This window comes from Echeneis naucrates, chromosome 5 (genome assembly GCF_900963305.1).
Source record: "Echeneis naucrates chromosome 5, fEcheNa1.1, whole genome shotgun sequence".
In the NCBI taxonomy this organism is placed as follows: domain Eukaryota; kingdom Metazoa; phylum Chordata; class Actinopteri; order Carangiformes; family Echeneidae; genus Echeneis; species Echeneis naucrates.
The window spans coordinates 11,174,643-11,196,281 of NC_042515.1; the positions used below are offsets into that span (position 1 = coordinate 11,174,643).

A 21,639-nucleotide genomic window follows, 5' to 3' on the forward strand; every position below is an offset into this window, starting at 1 on the left:
ACTCTGGACCTAGGAGTGAGGGAAACTGTTGTCATGAGATGCAATAATCCACTTTAATTGTTAAGTAAAACTGCTGCCTTTAATAACGCATTTAAAGAAGTGATAATGATACAAATGTGTCCCTAATTTTTAAGTTATTTTATGAATGCAGTCGTGCTTCCCTAACTTTCGATGCTGTAATATTGAGTTTACACACAATGCTTTAATGTAATGTCATGTTACATAATAGGCCAGTGTTGTGAGAGTTTCAGTCTTCCAAGCTGATTTATCTGTACGGCTGTACTTGTTAATAACCTGCCTTCAAAAAGCCACAGACTGTTCCTGCTCCAAGCTCATAAAAAATGGATTCAATGCCTGGCTAGCCCAGAGGAATGTGAATAATTAAGCCATTTAAGGTTGTGTGTGTGTGTGTGTGTGTGTGTCTGCGTGCGTGCGTGTGTGTTTGTGTTCAGAGTGGCACATAAGCATTACAACATCCTCTGTATTCAGGAACGCTGCACATTATTCTTGTACTAGCAGCAGTAAAAGACAATAACAAACAGAAGAGGCCATGATGTCCCAAAGAAATCACGAGGGGAAGTAAGCTTTATCTTAGCCACAAAAGGCATGATTACTATTGTTAACGATGAAGCTAAAACTTTTCCTTTAATCTGACAATCAGTGACTCAGTGTCTAGCCTAACAGGGAGGGGAATATCAGGAAAATGTGCTAAAAATGAACAAGTAGCAGAGAATAATCAAATGAGTCCTCTGTATTTTATACATCAGAAGGTCTTTCACTTACAGATAGGCCTTACACTATAGCTCTGTGTCTGATTGAAGGATGACTGTGAAGATATAGATAATACCAAGATGGCCCAGTCCTCAATCAGAGTCAGAAATACTTAATTAATCCTGGAAAGGAAAATCTGCTGTTTGGTAATTTATATAATGGCTGTAAAGTGTGATGGTCATTAGACAGAGAGAATGAACCATAACACTGGGGCCCTTGGGTCCTATTGAAAACGAACAATGAGACTCAGGTGAACATGATTTATTGTATACATTTTAGTTCCCAGCTGACTCTGCCAACATTGTTTGGATATGTGTAGTGGTCCAATGAAGAATATCCCTAATTGGACATAACATGTTTCATATGTTGCCTGCAAGGCAAATGATCTTCAGAACTGTGTGGCATTACAGTGTTGGATTGCTCTGCTCTTTATTTTCTAAAGTCAGCTGAGCATTTATTCATGCTTAGCTGAAGATATTTGGCTCTCATCTCCTCAATTAGTCAGCTCACCAGCTTTGCATCATGAGCATAAAAAGCAAAACAAGAGAGGCAGAATGTGACAGATGCATTATTTTGTCCTTCACACGTCATCACAATCAGGAAAAAAGCATGTAGCTAGATTTGGTGAAGTTCAGCTAAATTACAGTTTAGAACAACTTAATAATAAATAATACTTATTGACTCACTTCATCTGCTTCACGATGGTGCTCTTCCCAGACTCCCCGGCACCTGTTGGCAGAGTAAAATGTTAGAAGTTACAACAGAAACTTCACCTACATGGTGCTGTTGTCTTTGCGCCTGGTAATAAGGCTGAACATTAGTGGGTACTTTGAAAACACAAGTGGCCCAGAGTTGACCCGCAAATAAGATCACATTTTGTTATCTGGCCTGTCTGGTTTATTCATGTTTCCATTTTTGAGGACATGTTATGCAAATATGCATAAGGAACTCCCCTATTTATTCATATTTGTTTTTCAATCTGGTAAAATATAAGTGTAAGGGAAAGAGCAATGATTTTAGGAGTACTGATTAATTTAAAGTTGCACAGAAGCAGCATATCTCCCAATCCATGTTTGGAATAGGAAGAAAATTTTCATTTAAATGTCTACTAAAAACTATGTATATTTTCAAAACATGCACCATGACCACATCATGACCACTGACAAAAGTCTGGCTACAATGTCAACTGCTACTGGTGCAGGTTATATTAGCAAGCAAGTGAACACTTGCACAGTTAAAGTGCTTTCCTGTGAAACATGAAAATTGTGTCAAGTGTAAGGATTTGTCATGTTCCAAATTGTGATGGCTATGACAACTGGGTCAGAAAATGTCCAAAACTAGACGTCGGTAGCTATACAAAGTGGTCCAAAAAATGAAAACCAGTGAATGGGTAACAACATTGTGGCTCACTGGGGCAGGTGAGGAGAAAAGGCTGGTGACTTGACCCTCCTAGTTTGTAATTCGTGCCTTTATTTCGCCCTCAGCACAGGTATTTATTATTTATTTAGTCAAATTTTCTTGGGGCAATGCAGCAATACCAACTATCTGAGGCTGCAAATATGTAAATAGAGTCACCTGGGAAACAGCAACTATTCAAAAAAATTATATAATGCTTCATTAATTCCTCAGAAGGGGTAATTGAATGAATTTTGTACTTTTCTGCTGATTGAACATGGCAGCATTCATGCTGAAAGGAAAAGGCAAAATTGATGTGATTGATTTGGATGGGAGAAATGCAGGATTTGAATTTGTTCTAAGAATCTGCTTTGTTACAGTTTAATCCAAAAGGAATATCAACAGAAACCTGACATAAACAATGAAAGCAGCATAATCTAAAAATATATACTGCTATCAGAAACACTGTGGGAGATCATTTAAAATATATATTCTGTTGATGAGCTGAAACCACCAGTATGGTATGTTAACTGAAGCACTAAAGACCCGAAGGGCAAGAAAAGTCCAATTTCTGATGGTTAAAATGAAGAATTAAAGATCCATTAGGGATTAAAAATTAAGAGCCTTAATGTAAAAGGAGCCAAAGGAAAAAAAAAAAAAAAAAAAAAAGGAAAAGGAAGTCTTCATAGACACATTTCGGCACAAAACTGTTCATTAGCGAACAAATTCACTATTCTGAATGAGCCATTCTTATTTAGATTTTAAAAAAAAAAAGGCTCAAGTCTATGGCACACCCCCTGAATTCTCAGGACCATACCACCATGAACTGTCCCATCACAGCACCTGACCCAGCCCTGCCAAAGAACATTAGCCTTGCCGGAGCTGACAGAGCAAGTGGGACAAGCAGTACCCCCTCCAGCCCCCTCTCCATCCTCTCTCATGCTGTCAACACTCATCATATTCACATACAGCTAGCACTTTCCTGAGAAAGAGGAAGGAGCCCAGGGCGAAGGGAGGGGTGTAAAAGCAAGGTCTGGGGCGAGATTACCACCGCAGGAGCTGTCACTCATGCCATACTGCTCGAAAGGTTCAAAGGCAGAGAATATCTCCAGGTGCTTTCTTTAAATTACAAAAAAAATATTTTATAGTTTGATATAAATCTGGGTGTTGACAATTAGTTTTATTTGACATAATCAGCATAATGTTACACATATTTTCTTTTGTTTGTTTTAATGGTTCATATTCTTCTTGATCCTTTTCTGTTGATGCCTTACACCTGAAATAATCCTTAAGCCCAAACTTTTTAAAACTGATCAAGTTTAAATTATGTAACCAGGCAGCTGCTTCTAGTCCTGGCTTCGCACATATCTGTAGGAAAAAAATGTTTTAAGAGAGCTTACTGACTCTTCTTTTAAACCACCATCCACGCCCATCTAGAACCTTGAACTTTGTTTCCAGTGAAATAAGTATGAACCAATACTATATAACATTGCCTGTATAGGCAGATGTATAAAAATGTCCCGTTTAATACAAAGGCAGGTGGTGGAAAGTAGAATATCACTCTCTACGGACACATACATGCATGAAGGTCACCTCTCTCACTCCAGAAAAAAACACATCCATTAATATTTCAGTCTGAGGGGAGCTTGAACACTTTTGAACAGTAGAGAAAAGAGAAGAGACGATCTCCATTATTCATTCTCAAGGTGCTTTAGCAGGAACGGGCAGTGTTGTTGTGCTGCTTCAGGGGAAAACCTTTGAATTCTACAGTATCAGATTATATCACAGTCGACTTAATGACACTATTTGAACATTTTTGGTTTAAAGGGGTGAAAGTGATCCCAATACAAAATGAAAGACGATTTTTCTCTGTTGCTCTGAAAAAATTAAACGTATGAAGACTGATATCACTCTCAGGTAAAATTTATATCAAGTGATGCTACTCTTTTAACAGAGTAGCTCAGAGTGCCCTTGGCTTGATCTTTGGGGGGGGGGGGGGGGGCTTCTCACAGGACCATAACTTCAGTCAGAAGGATCCTTTTCCCCCTCCTTGCCTCCATAACTATGTCAGGGCTGAAAAATGTTTGGATGTTCCACCTTCATCCCGCGGGCTGCACACAGGAGGTTTTCCTTGGTCCTTTAGTGAATTTTATGGGTGCAGCTGGTCTCATGTGAGTCTGAAACTTTTTCTGTTTCTCCCTCTCTGTCATGACACCAGTCTCCAAAAGTCCTACTTCATCCAGAGCCCTTGTAATCCAAGTAAGCTGCTACTTTCACCCCTTCTCTACTAGGTGTTGGACTGATTTCCCCCACCACAGTTTGAGGTGATGGTTCTTAGTCCTTACTATGCCATGTTCATCATAACGTGCTACTACTTCAACATACTGATGTTTTACTGACCCACTTTTAATCTATTTGATCAATCTGTATCACTGTACATCATGTCAACTCTGCACTTTGGCATCTTGAACTCCGAAAAAGCTGTAACAGACAAAAAGCATAACTTGTGGAACTTCTGAGCCACTTATGTTAACTTGCTATTCAACTGCAAAATTTGTTTAAATTTGAAAAAGGGATCTATAAGGTGAATAGAGGCATAAGAGAGCAATAATTCTAAAATCTGTAAAGAGTTATTAATCAAATTATTCAAACAGGAGGACGTGAATTTATCCTGAAGGAAATGCCAACATCATTAATTCAGATATAGATGTTGCTGACAGTGGAGACGATCTATCATCAGTGGATAAAGAGTTTCTGTACAGAATTAATCAACTGAGCATGATCGCAACAATAAAACAACTGGATAGATACTTGATTTAAAAAAAATAAATAAATAAAAATAAATTCACACGTGTAACAAAAATTTCTATTTTATCAGGGAAAGCCCACTGACCAGAGAATATTAATCATTATTGCCCAAATATATTTAATCCCACTATTATGGATTAATCTGCATTACATTCTGAAGGGGCAGATGTATCCATTGCACATGAAACCCTGTTGGGAGTTGGAGCAATAATGAGGACTGATCAGAATTACAAAGACCTCTCTGTATTGCGTGCTGGCAGAGCAGACAAGCTCTCCCTTTTTAGTGTGCTTACAAGAGAACCAGAATCACTTTCTGGCAACAAGGAGACGATACTGCCCCCTCTTTCTGCTTCTTCAACCCCAACTATTCATAGCTGTTCCCTGTTGGTTTTCAGAGAGCACCAGAACACACAAAGATAACAACATGATTTGTAGCATGAGGATCACAAGTGGCAAGGCTGCAGAAAACACAACGCTTTCTCTCTACACATCCAATACTCTCACAGGCCCACTCACTTTGATGACAGCTTGGCAACAGTCTCAGACGTCCACTGCTGATGACAAAGTATTCATTCATGGACCGATGTGATGGCGTGATCGAGTCAAAAGCACAAGCATCCACACCTGAGCTGTACTCAGGGGGTGAAGTTAGTGTCAAATAAAAAGAAAAAGGTAGTGAGTAAAAGTAAGCACAATGTTGATCACCACTATATTTTACCAATATGTAAAATATTTGCTGTGATCAGCGTGTTAAAATGAACCGTACCTGCTTTTCACTGCTTAATTGAAAATCTGCCTTGGACTGTTGGTTGAAGAAACAAGTTACTGAAGATGTAAAGTTGGGCTCTGGCATTTAGTGATGGTTATTTGAACATTTTATTCTGTGAAAAATCAAACCTTACTGAGGTATCGCTCAAATCATTAAACTCTAATCGCTCAATTCCTGGTAGCGATGCAGTAATGCTTCTGACTTGGCTCACTCATTCAACATTATTGCCAATGTTCATGAAGAGGTAAAGGAATGAGTGTCAAATCTGTAACCAAAAGTGTGAGTCTGTGCACACATTACACCCACCCAGTGAAGGTTCTTGCCTTGGGTAAGAAGAAGTTGCTGACATGACTCAAGTGAATGTCTACATCCTTTCTAGGCCAGAGCTCGGACAAGGGCAGCTATAAGAGGGAAACCGGACCTTCAAAACGGATTTAGAGGGCAAAAAAATAAATAAATAAATAAATAAAAAAGCGACACAGAAATAGTAAAAACCCATAATGTATCAGTGAGCCCTGGCTTCCTGTAGTGTGTATTTGATTCATGTGTTTTAATTACGAGCTTGAGGCCAAGATAAGTCATATTATAAACTTACTGAGAATACTCTATACATCAGGGACAAAAGCAAAATTGCTCTGGTGTAGCTCACAGGGCACAGATTTCCTTTGGGATAGCTGACACAGTAGCCTACCACTTTAACCCTGTGTGCGGATACTGAAGCGAGGTTTGGAAAGACAAAGCACTGTAATTAATGGGTAGTCAAAGAAGAGGACAGATAAGAGGCAGTGGAGTAGAGGTGGACAACATGAAGAAAGAGTGGCAAATTAACAGTGGATGGACAGAGAGGAGGATGACGATGCAGAGGAAACAGGGAATGCTTGAAAGGGGTTGAAAAAAAAAAAAAAACATAGTGAGAAAGACTAACACCAGTTACTGACAAATTCAGTTAGTTGCAGATAAATAAGAAGTGTAGCAACTGCAAGCAAAATGACATGAATGTCAGGAATGAGAGTGTAATACGTAGTATTGCATTCAAGTGTAACTGCCTTCAGTGAACATCGTCAGGCTCGTGCTTGTTTTGTGTTTTCTCCATCCCTTCATTGCCAGCAGATTAGTGGTTTGCTAAACTACATGCACCAGCAAAAATGAGTAAGTCACAAGATGGCAGACTTATAGAGAACTCCCACTCCTGCAGACCAGCCTCCCCACTAAATGACCCACTTAATATAATTACTTCCCAAGAACCTTCACTAATTATGGCACTAAAACCAGAATTAGTAAATCACTTTTGTAGGCTGTTAATTTACATTGTACAGGGTACTTATTTTTGGTGTTTGATCTGTAAATTTATTGAAAACTTAGTAACATCGAAATGAAACATATCCCATTTCAGGAGAAAACATAAGGATTGGTGAAGGAAATGAATATGAAGGAGTGGGCTGATTATACAGGCGTCCTCATCCAGCTTAGTACTTAGCTCTGAATTCTTTGTTTGGAATTTGATATATAAATTATTCTACAGAAAGATTATTATGACACGCTTCCATGTCCTGTTTTAAAGTGGATCTGTTGTATAATTGGTTTACATTTCTCAGTTGAAAACAAACAAGTGCATTTTATGCATTTATGGCATCACTAAGATTGATTGCTCACAAATGATACATTGCCTTTTATGGTGTTGCCTGCATGAAAAGAAAAAATACATCTGAGGATGATGAGTTATCCTTAAAAAAATAAGGTGAGGAAGCGATTAGATGACATTAATGTCTGATGAACCAAAGACAATTCATCCAACATTTATTGAGGAATTGCAATTGAGAATACAAATGTCAATCTCATGGTGGCATTGCAAGAGAGTCCGGAAAACACTAATGTCCACAGGTCATGCACTGGGGAGTTTTTCTGTGCAAAGTATTGTAATCATCTATGTATTGATAAACCCGGGATAAACTGTTACAAGCCAAACAGGCCAACACTGCTGCCACTGGGGTCATATAAGCTTCTGAATTTTGCATCACTTGTTTTGTTAATAGATTACTGGAGTACAAGAAAAGTTATTTTTCATCAAGAAGGAATGCCAAACCTTCAAACATTTAATGTTATAGTTTAATATATTAAATGTACTACTTTTGGGTTACCTTTTGGTTAAAATGTCACTTTTATTCCCTAATAAGTGTTTCATTATTTGTGTCAGATTAAAATATAAAATCAATTATATGATTATTTATTAAATCATAATAAAATTAATGAATACCAGCATTTAATCAATGCTTCCCCAGTCTCTTGAACCATTTTAAACAAGAATAAGAAATAAAAATGTCTTGCACATCTATTTTAAAACGCATTTGACCTACTATTTATACTCAATACCAACTTATTGCTCAAAATGTAATTGCAATGAAATTTTTTTATTCCTAGAGGCTGGCCTTGTATGTTTATCTACTCCACAACAGTAGTTAACGAGTGGACAGACGTACTTCTTTTAGATGTGTGAGAGTGAAATTTTTCATTTTGCATTCAGAGGAGACAGGACTGCCCACTTCTCTTCCACAAGCCTAGAGGGAACTTTCCAGGAAAGGCCAATTCAAAAAAGGCAGCTGTCTGAGAAAATGAGGCCCATTCTGGCACATTTGACTTATTGGAGAAGTAAGAGAGGTTCTATTTTGGCTGCAGGCAAAACACACTCAACACACTCTGTGGAACTCAACTCTTGTTTGCAAGCAGAATTAATTCAGCACTGAAGAAAAAATATAAGACTATGGCTACGCTAGAGGCAGAATGCAAACAGGCTCACAGTGACACTGCTTACATGCCCAACAGGTGTAATGTTTGCTCTGTTCACCAATTTAATCTCACACGCCTGCCGACGTTTGCTCTGGTTTAAAGGATTATTATTACATATGCAAACATTTGACAGTACTGGACAAACATAAATGTTTACTTTACCATATTAGCACGACATTAAAAGTCAAGGGATGGCCAGAGTGGTTATGCTTCACCCTGAGGAGAGATTAAATGTCTGCCCTAACTTTTATGGAAATCCATCCAATATTTCAATATTGATCAAGGTGGTGCTGACTGACTCAAATCCTGAAACGGATAACACCGGCAGGTAAAAATCTGTTTTTCAAATTACAAACACTAGAAACGAGCACCATCAAAATCCATTCTGCTCTTTCACTCTCCTCATATACTTCTTCTCTAGAGAAATGTAGCATGTCTCAGCATATGGCAGCGTCATAGGCCATCTATTGTCGCAGCGACATGGGAGAGTGACTCACTGGCCTGGCAGTGGCACAACTCTTTCTTCACTCTCTTCCTGGCCCGCTGTTCCCACTCATTGGTGTCACGACTGCTCACATCCAACTAGCTTTTACAGCCATTTAAAGGTTAACCACCTCTGGGCGTTGATGGCACTGAGCAGAATATACAACAATAATGCTGGTGCTATTTAAAGTCATGTCACAGTGTACTCGGGGAGATAACTGACACAAGCAGACGTGATGCAACTTTAAGTAAATATATTTTTAATTACGGTTTTCCTCCTGACCCACAATGGAACCAATCTAAACATATGGTCACCTGCTGCTGTAGCCTAATTGCTCATTGGGAAAACTGTTCAGTAATTTGATTTTTTAAAACTAAACCACACTTATAGGTTTTCTAGATAAATTACTTACTTTCAAGTGATCTATCTTGCAATTGTCAATAAAACAATCAGGAAGGAAACAAACCATTCAATAAGCCAAACTTCATATTAAATTCTGTGTCTTGAAAAACTTGACCAAAAAAAAAAGCAAAATGGAATAGGCCATCTGAGTAACTGCTCACATCTTCAGATGAAAAGTGATAGTTTGAAGTTTACATATCTGCTGAAAGTATATTAATGATCAATCAACCTTTAGTTCAGTCATAGACAAACGAACGTCAAAACCTAGCAAACTGCTGTGTTTTCAGCCTTTAATCTTCTTCTCTCATTTTTCACCTATATAGCATTTTAAATGCACAATTAAGCCAATTAAGATGTTTTTCTGTTTCTGTTCATACAATGGAACAAGTATGAGACAGTGCATGAAATGTGATGAATTAAGACTGCATGTTAAATTAAAAGCTGAGCTTTGCTGACCAACAGAGTTAAAAACAAATTTCAATTCATAATTTAATAAATTTCACTTATATTAATGGGTTTGTTCCTTTTGTTTGTTATTGCCATAAAATACAAGCTGTGTGTATTTTATATTTTTGTGAGAGAGAGCTAAACTCAGCTCATGACACTCATTTTAAGTGTAGCTGGGTTCCAGCACATCGCCCCTTTCAGATGGCCATTATTAACAGCCTCCTCTTTTTTCTTCCATTATGAGTAAAGCCTTTATCTTTGCTTTGCTGCAGCAGTTGTGTGCCAAAGAAGCAATGCTTGACCAGTTAAAGTTACAAATAGACATCCACGAGGACAATACTGACATGGATGTGATTTTCTTCTCCCATTTCGGAAAAACAGTCTTTCCCATAAAGGATCTTTTATTGGACTTCCATCCATTATGTCATTTACTACAGTTGTGGTGGCAGTTGCTAAAGCAGAGTGAGATATTTTAGTTATTTTCATGGTATGGCCATGTCCCACTGTCAGTTGAAACTATATTTCCAATAAATATTTGCATGCATTGATGTATCTAATGTATCCTCTTTTGTCCAGCTGTAAAAGTCAGCACATGCCACTGCCTCTGAATTATTTCATGCAGCTGCTCCACCACTTTGCCTGGGGAACAAAGAACAAAGACCCAGATTAGTTTAGTGTATCTCCACATGTGGGTTCTGGTGGGTGCCTGCCTACATTTTAGCTTCAGTAGCATAGGTGTTTCATACGGAGGGGGGGGCAGAAAGCCCCCAACCACCACCACCACCACCTCAGCCCATTTCCCAGGCAGAATGGAGAGCAATGGAAGAATTTTACATGGTTAGATACGGTACAGTATGTATCGCCTAGAGTGGAAAAACTAGGTCATCGGCCTTGCAGGGAGCTGTGGAGCTTTGCTGCTTCTCTCTGCAGAATCGGATCTTGCTGCACTCAAAGTGACTGACTGCACAGCCATGTTAACAATGTATATTACTTTGTCATGTGTGTACACAATCAGCAGACACTTTTTGTGATGGCTAATACTCCACAATTTGGCATTTTAAATATAAAAACAATGAAATTTAGCAGAACTCTATGTCAACATAAAGTAAGTGACGGTTCAGTAAACAAATGCCCTTTTTTAAAATATATATGTGGTTCCTAAATCACAAGGTTTACCTCTGCACCAGCAACTTTTAGCAATTGAAGCATAGCAGATGAAAAGACAGGTATATTTTTGACTCATGTCACAAACAGTCCTGGAAATCATGGACAGACAACAGAAAGACAACTGGAGAATGAGAGAATGAGAGAGTGAGTAGCTGTGATTCGACATGTAGATACTATATATATATGCACAAACACACTCACACAGTGCTGCCAGAGGAAGAACCCTCATTTCATGAGCAGTACAACAGAGACACACTTACCTTGTCTTAATCTTTATGTGATTAGGACAAAGTATGTTAGTATGGTGTCATAGAGGTTAACGCTGTTGCCCCACAACAAGAGGGTTGCAGGTTTGGTTCCCGGCCCTGCCTGGGCTGCCTCCAAATGTTCTGTTTCTTCCCACCTTCCAAAGACTTGCATGTTTAGGTTAATTGGTGGCCAAATTGTCCATGAGTACAAGTTCGTCTCTGTGTGTTGGCCCTGTGATTGGATTGGCTTAGACACCCTCTGTGACTCAGAAACGGAAAAGTGGCAGAAGATGAACGAATGCTTTGAGTGACAGATAGGTGAGTGTGAGCTTCTAACAAACCAGCATTTTCAGAGTTAGGCAGTGTCAGGCACAGCCAAGACAACAGGCCATTCTTATCTTTCGTAGTACTTCTCAGGAATGGTTGTATTTCAGCCTTTTTATATACAGTTTTGAGCAGTTTTTTTTTTTATATTCATCTTGATCACCTATTTTATCTTAGTGTGTTTTTTTTTTTTTACTTTTTGTGATTTGTTTGTTTGTTGTTTTTTTGTTATGTCCTGCTATGTCAAGTGGTGTTTGTAAAAAAGTTGCCATATAAACAAGGCTGAATTCAGTACTAGGGTTGTTACATTTGAGCTCAGGAAAGATGGCAAGATAACCTGCGTATCTATTTATATTCTCTCACACTTGAGGCAGTTTCAGAGTGATATGGGATAAGGATGTTCAGAGTCTGCAGTAGAAATTGAACCAGGAATATTACATTAAATGGTGTGTGCTTTTATGAATGATTCCAGATGTTCTTCGAGCTTGAGGAAATAAATTAAATGAGGAGACAACAACGAAAAAGCAACTACTGGCTGAAATCCCGTCACTATTTGAGACCATTTAATCAAGTGCTTGCACATGCTAGAATGACTCCCTTTAGTTTCTTCCTATCCACAATCTCGCTGAGATCATCGTTAGAGCCCTCAGCACCTAAAGGATAATTTGATAATTTTTTATGGGGGGATATTAATTGTGACATTAGCTAACATCATCTTACATTATCTAATTCTTTATTTCAGATGGCAATTTCTCACTGCACCAATTTAAGAGAGTCTAACTTTTTTTTAAAACTACATAAAAGGAAATAACTCCTTATAAAACCAACATTTTTGAACTGTCTGTTTGAGGAACCAGAGTATTGCTGACATTGCTAATACTGATGTCTGGCGAGTTGGTTCTGTCGTCATCTGTTTGCAGAACTAGATGTTTACCAATGTCATTGGCAGTGGGACTGTTTGAGTAGGGAGCCGACGTTTTTCTCTGAGCAGGGCTCAGATCAACCCTTCCTTAGAGTTTGCATTGTTAACTTTTTTTCATCAACAGCAGAGAAGCCAAGATTATAGGGAGTGGAGGAGAATGGGGGGGGCGCTGCAGGAGCCTCAGCCTAGGAGATGAGAGTGCTCTTTGAAAGATGCTCTGGACTCAGACAGTGCTCCAGCCAGTAGTTATGGCATTAACACTGATTCTTGTACAGCATCAAAGGAATTCCCAACAAGTCTGAAAGTTTACTCACTCACTCATCTTCATCCGTTTCCGGGTCGCGGGGCTGCCGGAGCCAATCCCAGCACACATTGGGCGAGGTCACCCTGGACAGGTCGCCAGTCCATCGCATGCCCAACACACAGAGACAAACAACCACTCACGCTCGAATTCACACCTACGGTCAATTTAACATTGCCAGTTAACCTATACACGCATGTCTTTGGATGGTGGGAGGAAACCCACACAGACATGGGAAGAACATGCAAGAACACAGAAAGGACTCAGGCCGGGAACCGAACCTGCGACCTTCTTATTGTGGGACGATAGTGCTAACCACTATGCCGCCGTGCTGCTGCTGAAAGTTTACAATAATTAAAATAAATAAAGTACCCTTCACTGATGACTGAAAAACAATGTGGTGTCAGCATCATTTCAAATGGGTCAAAATCATCATCTCTAAACCGAAGACCCACTAGAATTTGAACTCGAAGTTTTATGTCTTCGAAGACTTTAACTCAAGGTTTTACTGATAACCTGATCTTAATTTTCAATTTAATGCCAACAGATTGTATGTTTATTTACTATTCAATAGAATAAATGTGTTGAAAGATGATCTCTCATTTTTCCCTACATGAATGAAAGATGATGACTGAACACAAAAGAATCTTCTGGCAGGAGAGCTGATTGTGACAGGTAGATATTAGGCAGAAGGTGAATCAATCCGTTGGGTAATTCAGAACAAAATCAATATGTCCTCTGCCTTGCTGGAGTCCATATTAATTAAACTAATCAAGTGAATGCGTATTGATCACCAATAACGCTGGTGAGCGGAAGCTCTTTGGAGAAACTGAAAAACTGATTCCCTGTTTAGTATGAAGGAGTAGACTGACAATCAACAAGCACGATGTTGCTGCTAATGTTGCTGGACATCAAGTCATTCAGGCGCCAGCAGGTGTCCAGTGACTTTCTGACCAAATTTCAGGGCATTTTATCTCAACCTAAAGCGTTTAATAGCTTTAAATTCTTCATCAGCAGGATGAGTTTGAACAATATAGCTGCTCAATTAATTACACTCTGAGCACTTTACATAGTGTATTATAACATATATGAGATATTTAATGTTTGGCTAGATATTTAACTTGTAATTATTGTACTTTGACAACTAGCCCACAAACAAAGCTGGTCGAACCGCCACGAATTGTATAATTAGATATTAGGATACAACAGTAATAACCAGCTTTCAAGATTGAATTTGCCTGGAAACAGAAAGTAGCAACAAAAAGATCTCAGACTAAGCAACAGACCACTTTTAATAACACTCAAAGATATATATTTATTATCCTCTTTCTTCCTCAGCTCTCTTGTTCTGGTAGTATTTTCTCTCCTTAAAGAGTCCCATGTTGTGTCATGGTGCAGAAATTTTAAGATGCACAATAGTTCCCCTCTAATCATATCAACAATCAGAGCTGCTGTTTTGCAGGTAATCACTCTGCTCACTCTCCCAATATCCTATATTTCTCCATACTAGCATGTCGGCTTACACTTGATGCAATCACATTTACGTTAGTAAACAGCTGAGACATCATGCAGGTTGGGCAGTTGCTGCAGTATTGGAGGCATCCTATAAAACCACCCAGCATTCTGCTGGCACACCAGACTGTCAGGGTGAATAAGGAGTGCTTACACAAATTAGGGGCACATGGTGCAGAGTGACAGTCAGGCATCAGTTTGAGTTAGATTTTCGTGCACATCAGCTGCTTATTGTGTCCTAAAAGCAGCTGTTTCATTTCAGCTGATCCAAAATGCCAACCATCATGTTCTAGAGAAATGGGATATTGTGCTGCTTCCAACTGGAAACATATCTAAAAGTTGGGTCCGTGGGTCAGACCCAGCAGAGCTGGTAATGAAATGAGCAGTGTCCCTGTGTGCGTATGCACTCGATTAGTTGCCATGGTTACAGCACCACACTGCCTCACCAAAACTAAATCATGAGCATCAACACATTTACACGTTTCTTTTAGGAGTGTTGTAGTGGAACGAGCATCAATGGTTTTTATCTGCTGTGACTGATAAGACACTGCTTGTTTGTTTAGGTCAATTTCATTTGATATAGTCTCAGCTGCAAGAGATAAACAGGTTTATAGGGATATCCTCATGTGAATGTGTGGCTATGAAGCCCCTCTCTTCATTGTTACTGTCATCTTAATTTATAGTGTGCCACAAATGATCTCTTTCCGCTTTGCAAGCACACTTTTAAAGCTCATATGACAGGTAAGACTCCAAGTCAAATGTAGTGGACTCATGAGTGCTGAATAACCAGTGATCACAAAAATATTTATATAAAGTGGTACAAGAATACCGCACGCCAAAGCAGCCCAATATTATGCCCGAGAAATTATTGTCATGGCTAAGTGACATATTTTCATCAATGGATGGTTCAATTTCAAAGGCCACTGAATTGTGTGATGATTATCATATAGTATTTATTCCAACATTAAAATTATGAGATAAATTAACTTGTTAAGGGGGGGAATTCAAATATTTGAAAAGCTAAAACTACAAACTAATTCCAGCTGTTTAAAATTCAAAGTTTTGACTATTACAATTTTAACTTGTATATGTACATAACAGACTAAAGGATTAATTGGCTAATGGCTTGTGCTCAACAGTCAATTGTTCTTAGGAAATATGTTTATTCACTTACAGTAAGATGGGAGGATCAATAGCACTTGGCAGGCAGCCAGCAATCCTATCTTAGCATAAAAAAAGATTGGCGGCAGGGGCTTTTCTTAATAATTATTATTTGAATTCCCACTCATTGTTTTCAGATAGCCAGCTGCTAGTGCTAGTTTGTTATTTGTCATGGAGACATTAAGTCATTAACAAACTCATCAATCCTCTGAAATAAAGTGGCTATTTTGTTAAAGATTATATACAAGAGAAACTGATACAATTTCTCATTGCTTGATTCATTTATTGATTTGATTTTCTTCTATTAAAACTTATTTAACATGTTTTACAAGACATCCATGATGTTTATCTGATTAGCACATCATGTCAAATCACTGTTTAACAGAATTTTAATTTGTTTCTCATGCTGTGAAAAATTAGAAGACATATACTCAGACAATTCAACATACACACAGTGGGTGCTACAACAGCAGTTTATTTATTTATTTATTTTGACTTGCATGTAAACCCCAAACTTGTCCATTTAATATAGGAAGCATTTGCGCTGTGTATATTAAATCTTATCTGAACTGCATGTAGTAATATTGGACATCAATACATTCTTAACTAGATTCGGGAGCTGTTTAGGAGCTAGTATTGAAGAATGCCAGAGATTAGTCTCAGCTCTCTTTTGCCTCTCAAAGCAAAACAGGAAGAGTCAATGACTTACCAGATCTGAGACATACGGCTCTGATTACTAATCTCAGCTATTCATTACACAATCCATATAACTGTGCTGTGTGTGCAATTATATAGCTTTTAAAACCAATTAAATTTAATTGGGAGGGTGTTCACTGCCATGTACACAGAGGCAATGAAACAGTTCACAAATACAATAAACAGCATAATGTACCTAATAAAATCACAATGAGAGAAACCAGCATAAACAATGATACTAACCAACATAGTAGATAGATTAACAGAGAAATAGAAATAAGACACTGAATAAATGATTAAATGACCTTGTTCTCTTGCCAGGAAACATCTATGCTAAACCCATATCAGGATAAGTGCAGCTCATTATCTAGATGTAACCTCTTTGTTGATGACATTTAGATCTTTTGCAGCCTCACTACTGCTCAGTGATTACGAGTTACTGCCAAATTAATGGCACCCTTTTTCAGAGTGGATCAAACCAAATTAGGTCCCATATGAACTTTCAAACAAAGCAGCACAATTACAAAACGTGCATGGCCTTTTTATTCTTATTCTATTCAGATACAGACAGAGAGAGAGAGGCCGAGGGTGGTTCTAACATAGTTTTAACATTTGACATTTCAAATAGTCCTTGACATTGGTGTCACTCCTGTTTTCAGCTACAAATGCTGACAATATGAATAATTTTAATAGTTACAGTATTATGACATATCTTTGCATTAGGTCTTCTCATGCTTCACAACATGGACAAATGGAATCCAAAATTATTGAAGTGTAATTGTCTAATCTCACTCACTGACTCAAGCCACAGTGATGATGACTGATTGGGTGAATAGCATCACATGACCATAATGCTTAAGAATAGAAAAACTCTCAAAATTATATAGAATTATTAGATTTTTGGAAGGGCAGCATGGTGGCACAGTTGTCCCACAATAAGAAGGTTGCAGGTTCGGTTCCTGGCCTTTCTGTGTGGAGTTTATGTGGGTTTCCTCTGGGTACTCCTATTTCCTCCCACAGCCCAAAAACACCCTCCCTCACCCAACGTGAGCTGGGATTGGCTCCACAACCCAGGAATAAATAAGCGGTGGAAGACGAATGAATGAGTGAATGAGATTTTTGGAAAGGATAGTCCAGATGGTCTGGACTCGTACCACAGACATCTAATGATACACTGTTCACCAGAAATCAGTTCTTTTTTGCACTTCATAACAGTAGTTGCCAGCAGCTAATTTCCAGTAGAATTTCCATTACTTCTGGGTGCATAGACATGCTCATAGATTCTGTATTCTGAATTCTATATTTCAGTCAATACAGAGGAATTTCTGATATTAACACAGTCATCAGTAAATTTTAAAAACATAATTATATGAAGTTGTGTGTATATTAAACATCATTTTTTTCAGGGACAGTGGAGAATGAGAAGTGGCATAAAGTCAGTGAAGTGAACAATGCCATTCACCCAAGAATATTGAACTGAAGTTTGATAAGCTTCTGGTAATGCCTGTTTAAATGAGACTGTGGAAACGAAACTTGAACTTAATAAGAAGGTGTCTGAGTAGGTTAGTTCGATGAAATACTTTGACAGACAGGAATTAAGAATTACCCCACTTAGCCAGAAAGCTAAAGCAATATGATAGATATGTAGTTCATACATATCAAGGTCACATCACAAAATCCAACAAGGAATAATAGCATCAGCATTTGATACTTAATAGTGATTTATGATGTGATGGCAGTAATAATAATAAAATTCTGAAAATGACTTCTGTAACTTCTGATAAGACTTTAATATGTAATAAACTCAAAAGACATAAGCGATGCCCTGCAGCGGAGATAAACATTGAGGTGGTCCTCTCTGATTTTATCTCTATAAACTTCCAACACCTTCAGTAATCAGAGGTAGGAAATGTAGGATTATTGTTCTTTCAGTAATATTAAACTTTTAATCACTTGGAAAATTCTGATATTATTAATTATTATTTTATTATTATTATTATAAATTCTGGATATTATTGTCAAAGTAACAGAGAGTAAATGAGAATCTTGATTCTTATATGAATATATAAGGCACACCCCTATTCAATATTATGGTAAAAAGGTTTTTTGGTACCTGCTGCCCATGTAGAATTTAGGATAAAATATTAGACATGAATATAGCCCTCGCAGGCAGGCAGAGACAAAGCTGGTTAATCTTTTGTGACTAGAATCAGAGAGCACATCTATCATACCTTTATTTATATGGATTTAATAGAGCCAGTAAATCCATAATGATGGTTCTCCTGTCTCTGCTTTTCCCAAAACAAAAAATGCACACTTGAATATCTCTAAGAAAACAAGGCTTTTCACTGGTTAAGCATACATTTAATTAAATTCACAAATTTGTCTTTTCCTGTGTCTTCAACCAAGAAAACCATAGGCAAAGTAGCTCTGCAATGCAGGTGCTTCACGTGTTTCTGCAGACAACACAAGCCCAATGCTCCTCCAAACAAAGCGCCTCCTTGCCTTCACATCTTGCATTGTCTTTTCCTCATTATAGCACTGCCACCCTGAAATGTAATATTGAAGATATATCACTGACTCTACTGAGACTTATCTTCACCATTCTTTTTGCTTCTACGTACAGTGAGGAGCAATGTCGTACTTGTTCCTTTTCATTGGCTCATATGGGAAAATTATTTTTCCCATAGTTTTTTTTTTTTTGTTTGTTTGGTTTTTTTTTTTTTAAACCAACACAACTGAGGTTTTATGACAGTTCCTTACAACTTGTTAAGTATGTTAAGGCAGCTTGTGATGCTGGATACAAATCATTTATAACTTTCACATCCACCTTCAGTTTGAATTAAATATACACTATGTCTTCTCGTCAGTGTCATGATATGTAGGTGATCGCTATTTTATGAATTGATGAAGGGCTATTCCTGGAATCAACTTTGAGCTAAATCAATGAGTGAATAATGCAGCAGCAGCAGTTGATGATGTAGGTAATGTAGACTTATTGCTTCTCCAAAAATGTTGACTGAAAGAAAGAGTGTTGGTAAATATGTTGCCATTTCTTTTAATGGCCAGTTTTTGTTTCTGACCCCAGATATTTCTTTTAAATTCCTAATGTAGACATTCCATTAACAAAATTAGTTCCCCTGAGCTTTATCTGCTGCTAAAGATGCTGTTTGTGACTTTTCATTTGTGTCTGCTACCTCAATAGAATGTGGGGATTTTAAATACTATGCCTCTACCTTAATTAAATCATACATTTAATATTCGAGGGTATGACTGATAGATGGTTGGCACGTACTGGCCCAGTCACGTCTCCCTCTGGACCATTCTCACTGCTAGGAAAAGTGTGTACAGACATGACTAAAGAGGGTGTAACCCTTTTTGTTCTTACTTTCACAAGATTTATACTGAAGCAATGGCCAAATTCAGGGAAACATTGATGAATAGAGAAACGTTGGTGGGAAGGTTCACAGATCAAATCCGATAACACTGAAATTTTATGCAGCCCTCCGCCATTGAAAATGTTCTGACATCTTTTCTGTTATTACTTGATTCAGTTCATTTTCAAGTAGAGCTTAAGATCATTTTTAGAAATAAGACTTTAAAGTATGACGTATAAAGAGTACAAGTACGCTTCCTGATAAAATGCTCAGCTGGTGAACCCTGCATTCAATATTATAAAATGACTTTATTCCTCATTGTACTGCTGTAATGTAAGATTTACTGCTTAAGTTAATCAATCACTCAGCTGAAATAGTAAGAACGCCCTCTCCCCCACCAAAAGAAAATAAAATGATAAATCATCATTAACTACTAATCCATTTTCAAGCATCATCATCATCATCATTCAAGCAACATCATCTTGTTCCAGCTTTTCATCAGTGAGAACCTGCTGTCACTTTCTACTGTTCCTACTAAACCCTATATTGTAAAATAAATTACTATAGATTTTTTTACCTTCTGAAGGAAAAATCTCAAATACTTAAATTTAATTAATCCAAATGGATCTTTTGAGCAACTAACTCATTTATTACAAAAAAAAAAAAAAAACCCTTTAACAACTTGACTGTACCTCACCATCTGCTTATTCCTCTCTATTATCTCTGTCTTTCATCCTTTATCTCCTTCATCACCATCCTCAACCTCTCATTAAAACTGACAAGAATTTTTTTTTGCAAACCAATTATGAAGGCTTAAATTCTAACCAGCCCCTCCTACGTCAAATTGCATTGCAGTTAAGTGTGGGTAATGCAAGGGACTAATGTTGATAAGTTTGCTGAGTCTTGGTTGTATTAAGACTCTACCGCTTCCTGCCACGGCCACTCCTCACTTGAGGAGAGCGAGGTTAAGTAATGTGAAAAAGAGAGAAGGGCAAGGTATAAAATGAGATCCCTAAATTATGAATGGGGCTGATAATGGAAATGTGATTGGAAAATGAAATATGGGGAAGGATCAGGCTCGTCGTCTGCACCAAACACAAAATGAGGATAAAAAATAGACTCTGGAGAATACCGCTACTTTGTAGATTTTTGTGTGTGCTATGATGAACATGAAATTAAAGAATAGCTACAGGGAAAATAAAACTACAGGAAATGCAGAAGTTGATGGATTACAACTGCAGGTATCTCAAAGTGAACAGATACAGTTCCTCCTGCTGCAGCCACAGAAAATTCGAACATTTTATAGATGTCTATAAAATAACACAAAGGACTGGGGGAACCATCTTAATTCACCCTCTTTCATACAGACAGTCAAGGGCTTAAGCAATAAACGACGGAGGAGCTGCTGCAAATAGGCAGGGAGCTGCCACCTCTGCAGAAACAACACCACGAGCAACATTTCACACATGTATCAGTAGAACTTATTTTCAGAAACCATATGTGCATAACAATCCTAAACAAAATAAATGAACAGCATGTATTCTGTGTGATAAATCATATTTGATAAGATATGATTCTCTGCATTTTGTTTTTGGCTTTTTCTCTATTGACTAATCGGCATATCGTGTGATGACTGGCCAAGGTGTTTTCCTGGCTTTTCCTAAATGCATGCTGGGAGTCTCCTCAGGCCCCAAATAAGCACGGTAACTATGAATGTAATGACTAATAGAAAATTCAGACCAATTGGAACAGCTGTATTATGCAACAGTTCTGTCATAAACGCGTGATGCTTAATAATTCTCCCACAAATATCAAATGATGCATTTTAGCTAACCCAACCCCACCATCCTGCCTCAGGAAATAGTTAGAATTCACTTCACTGTGAAATCAACCAAAAGAAACATCTGTACACACTGTTACATTCAGACAGATTATTTCATGCACATGCCCAAAATCAGACATACACATACACAAGGCCTGAAAATTGCTTATTACTTAATTGTGAGCATGTGAAGAAACTTTAAATTGCATGTGATAGTCCCTGAGCAGAGGCCACTTGTTCACGCTCTGC

At 37.9% G+C, this 21,639-nt stretch overlaps 1 protein-coding gene across 1 annotated transcript in view; it reads right to left on the reverse strand.

Moving 5' to 3' along the window:
- Nucleotides 1-21,639, reverse strand: part of LOC115043791 (guanine nucleotide-binding protein G(i) subunit alpha-2) — a 38,293-nt gene that overhangs the window by 11,898 nt on the left and 4,756 nt on the right. The window contains exon 3 of the mRNA XM_029502492.1: nucleotides 1,458-1,500. Within this exon, the coding sequence (XP_029358352.1) occupies nucleotides 1,458-1,500 (43 nt within the window). The remainder of the gene's footprint in view (nucleotides 1-1,457; nucleotides 1,501-21,639) is intronic.